We start from the raw sequence: 4,345 nt of genomic DNA on the forward strand, positions 1-4,345 counted from the left end.
CTTCTATTTATCTTTTAGAAGAGCACTGTAATGATTTTGTCTAACAGTGACCTAAAGTATAATTGTTATTAAACAATGTCTGTTCAAAAACATTAGATGATTGAAAAACTGTATTTAGTCGTCTTAAATCAGCATTTTTTGTCCATGCGGGGTTTCAATTTTTATGGCTTTCCATAGCCATAATGATTTTGGTACCGTAACTGCATATTCTATCCAGTACACCTAAACACGACCATCACAGTAAACTATAAAATAAATAAATAATTTAATATCATTTCTAAGCTGTTTTGCGCGCGCACACATTATTTTACACACTCTATTTTAAATGAAATTATTATTAATAAAATATATATATAACCAATGAATAATACCATGTGTTACTAAAATGTATTTAAAAATGTAAACAAAGTTTTAGCTAAATAAATATATAAATAAAAACACCTTACATTTCCAGAGAGGTGAAGTAGTTCTTTATGCAACGATAAAAAACAATCCAAAAAGCAAATAGTTTAAGTTGTCATAAACAAAACAGCCCAAAATCCTTCAGAGATAAACTACAGTGTGAAATAAATGTTCCAGACCCTCACAGAGACGAGAGGACTTACAGACCAGATGAGCCTCGGGAGATAATGTCACAGTAAATCTAGTCCGCGTTCCAGAGTACATCCAGAGTTTTATACTAAATTCATTTAAAAGCATAACCTTAAAAGTTTAAATTAGATATGTCAATAAAATCGTATCTTCTATTTATCTTCTTTGAAGACTTATGTGTGATGTAAATGATTTTGCTTAAATTTAACCTAAGGTATAATTGCTACTAAACAGCGTCTGTTCAAAAACTTTAGATGGTTGAAAAACTGTACTTAGTCATCTTAGATCTTATTTATACAAAAATATTTCAAACAGTATTTTTGTCCACTAATGAAACATGTTGTCAAAGTTTGTCACAATGTTTTGTTGTTGTTGTGTTGTTTTTAAGAAATCCGAGGACTCTACGTTGCTCTTATTTAGACTAAGTTGTATCATTTAGAAAATCACCACACAATTATATTTTCATCTGTGGGTGGCTGAAGGATTTCCTTGTAGTTTATGAGTCTCTGAGCTGATGTGTTTAAATCATCTGTCGTCTCGATCTGCCAGATCTCATGTTCTCTATTGATCGGGTCAGTCTCATCATTGATGATAAACAGTTCAGTGTAGATCTTGTTTAGAGAGACCGACTGTGGTGCACTTCCCTCCAAAGTCCTCTCAGCGTCACGCAGCATTCTTGATTTCATCTCATTCCTTACATTTGGAAGAATTTCTAAAAATCAGGACAAAGTTGGATAGTCATATTATTAACAGGAGCATCACGCTTATGAATACACAGTGTTCTACAACAAGAGATCTTACCATGTTCGTTTACCGAGGTAGAGTGAGACACCTGAAAAACAAAACAAAAAAATACTCATACATAAATATATATAACATACACAAATCATTTCTTAACTAATCAACTGTTTCTTAAATGATCAGACACTCACCACATTAAAGTTAACATCACCATAGTCTTTTCTACCATGATTGGAGCAAATATTGACCCACCATTCCTCTGGTCAATTGTTAAGTTTACCTGATTAGGGATCTGAATTAATGGCTGTCCGAATGATGTAGAATTATTATTATTAGTCTGTTGATTAATCACGTTTCCAGAATGTGCACCATCTGTTAAAAAAATAACAATTAAATACACAACCAAAACCATGTAAACATTATAGTAAAGTTTATTGAAGATTGAGAAACATATTGAACTACTAACAAAGTAAATTATAAATATTTTCCTACGTTTGATATTCTTTTTTTCTGATTTTTTTTTCACTATGGACTTGATCCTTTTTAATGCTGTTTTCTCTCCATATTTATTCTGTAGTTCCTCTACTGTGTCTTCCAACCTCCCTGTTGTTCTTCTCCAGCTGTGTTAACCAAAGACAAACAGTTAGAAGAATAAAATGTATGTACAATAGCAAAAATAAAGTTGGTCATTAGTTGTTAGGGTTAGATACACCTGCAGACGCATTCATAGACCTGTTCACCTGTTTTCATTTAGCATACACCAGAGTTCAAACATTCACTTTTTCAAATATTCAGAGCGGTCAAGTTTCCCCGTACTTTTTGACAAGCGTCCTTGACAGGGCGGCCAGAGCTTCTTTGCAGCTCAAGTCGGCGGCGGTGTATACAGTTTTAGTAACGCTCTATCTGTTGACGGCGCTGAGGAAAAAGCTCCCGCCACTGGAAGAAGCTGTCGCCGCTCATTTGTGTCCTCCTGCGCACCCATCAAAGCCGTGCAGAACGTCTTCAGCACTCACGGATCGCGCATACTCCGCCGCTGGCCAGGCTGCTTCTGCTTTACACACCCTGGACGCACGAAACGTAACGGAAAACATTGCAAGGTGTAATGAGACCGAATGTTTTTTGGTGACTAATGATAACTTAGCTATTACATCAAGAAAACATGTATACAACACACTGCACTTGGATGAATACATTTATTAGATTTATTTAATAATATTACCAGTTCCATATAATCTTTATTAAAAAATAAGACAATAAATGATTTTATTTTTTAAATTTGACTGCATTCTTGTCCATTTCTAAATGTTTTCTTTTTGATTTATGAATTATAACAGACTGATGGGAAAAAACATTATTTTGCTGTTACTTTTTTAAAATTTGTTTTATTATTCAACAATTTCTTTCTTTTTGTTATTTTTTATTAGTTGTAATTTTATATAAACATTTAACTTTTAAAATAAAGGTTTTACAACAATCTATCACCATCTTCTGTTATATTTGGGCTCCATGCTCATCTATTTACAGTATATATGATATTGGTGAAGGGACTCTATATCTCTAGCTACGGCCCTGTTCACAGGAGTCGCTGAGAGCGAGTTCCAGCTGATAACGGTCATAAAGTGTGAGATAAGGTGCAAGTAGCTAAACTAAACATTTCATGTTTGACAGCTGTTTTGAGAAATGTTAAACAACGACAAAAATAATCAGGCAAACTAATCAACTTTTTTCTAATTTCACCTTTTTGAACTTAAAATAGGCCTATATAATACATGTGATTTAAAGGTGCCATGTGTAAAAATTGAGGTAAAAATATCCCAAAAATGAGCTACACGCATCAAAAGAATGAGAAGAAATAAGGGCGATGATGTCATTAAAAAAATGTCAAGTTATAGTGCTGCAGAGATATCAACCTTAATTAGCATTAGCATTACTAGCCATGGCCCGACAGGTGTCGTAATACCAGTTTCGGCCATGGGAGGCGGTATACGGGCAACATAACCACCAGCCAAACATGCAATACACGAATAACTCGCACGGCTTGTGGGCGTACTTGAACCTGATGTCAATCGTGTGGAAAGTACAGCCCACTACTACATTTCAGTTCAGGGAAGAGAGCGGAAGGATGGCTGAAGCCCTTGGCAAGAGACCCCTACCACCACCCGCTGCAGGGAAAAAACGCGCTCTGAAGCACAAATAAAATCAGATAAGAAAAGGAGCCGAACCCGAGTAAACATCGGCACTGCTTTCCATCGCTGGAGACAACTGATGGACATGAAAGAAATTAGGTTCGACTCCGAACTTGCAACATTTCTTTTGGATTGGCAAGTAAGATGCTGTTAGTATTTCACTAGAAGTTTGTTTTATATGTTTGTGTAGTTTTTTCGGGAAGTTATAACATAGAAATGTATCGAAGGCTGTTCGATAAACGTGCTAATGTTAGCGATGGCTAACCGTAGCTGCGTTTGATAATTAGCTCTAACTTACCCACAGATCCGATCCGGTTTTCACCTGTTATCTACTAGAGCCCGTCTCTACCAAGCTGATGCTAAAATGTAACATTACCTAACCTAAGAAGCTTGAAATGTCTTCGATGATAATGAACCCCAAATGGACGCACGCAGGGTCCAAAACTAACACCCGCCAAGCGCCATATGCGGGTAGATTTTCTGTCTGGCGAGTAAATCTCAAAAGGCTATCCGCCACACTGGCGGGTGAACGTTCATACCAAAATATGACATTTTAAGCGCGCACGCGCTCTTCTGTCTCTAAGAACTAGCAGAGAGAGCGAGAGCGAGCCCCGGCCGCGCGCGCGCACTCACTCACTATATTCAGAGCGGTCAAGTTTCCCTGTACTTTTTGACAAGCGTCCTTGACAGGGCGGCCAGAGCTTCTTTGCAGCTCAAGTCGGCGGCGGTGTATACAGTTTTAGTAACGCTCTATCTGTTGACGGCGCTGAGGAAAAAGCTCCCGCCACTGGAAGAAGCTGTCACCGCTCATTTGTGTCCTCCTGCGC

At 37.1% G+C, this 4,345-nt stretch overlaps 1 protein-coding gene across 2 annotated transcripts; it reads right to left on the minus strand.

Moving 5' to 3' along the window:
* Nucleotides 1-451: 451 nt before the first annotated feature.
* Nucleotides 452-2,391, minus strand: LOC308699820 (uncharacterized protein). 2 transcript variants are annotated; one of them, XR_014031222.1, is made up of 5 exons: nt 2,149-2,356; nt 1,825-1,952; nt 1,613-1,704; nt 1,393-1,423; nt 452-1,303 (listed from the first exon to the last, which is right to left on the minus strand). XR_014031222.1 is itself a non-coding variant. In XM_081380875.1 (5 exons), exons 1-5 carry the CDS (start codon nt 2,105-2,107, stop codon nt 1,035-1,037), a joined length of 555 nt encoding a protein of 184 aa, XP_081237001.1. In that variant the 5' UTR covers nt 2,108-2,391; the 3' UTR covers nt 454-1,034. The 2 variants fall into 2 exon arrangements, 1 of the variants encoding a protein (XP_081237001.1); XM_081380875.1 differs by having other exon boundaries at nt 454-1,303; nt 2,073-2,391.
* Nucleotides 2,392-4,345: the final 1,954 nt, after the last annotated feature.

Source organism: Scardinius erythrophthalmus, assembly GCF_964197995.2.
Source record: "Scardinius erythrophthalmus genome assembly, chromosome: 12".
Classification (NCBI taxonomy): Eukaryota; Metazoa; Chordata; class Actinopteri; order Cypriniformes; family Leuciscidae; genus Scardinius; species Scardinius erythrophthalmus.

What these genes read in the sequence shown, in the direction of transcription:
- LOC308699820 (XM_081380875.1), bottom strand. Translation starts at nt 2,107, where the DNA reads ATGTTTGAACTCTGGTGTATGCTAAATGAAAACAG. An exon ending in TGTATGCTAAATGAAAACAG is followed by an intron (nt 1,953 to 2,072) that starts GTGAACAGGTCT and finishes TGGTTAACACAG; the next exon opens with CTGGAGAAGAACAACAGGGA. An exon ending in TACCTCGGTAAACGAACATG is followed by an intron (nt 1,304 to 1,392) that starts GTAAGATCTCTT and finishes CCTGATTTTTAG; the next exon opens with AAATTCTTCCAAATGTAAGG.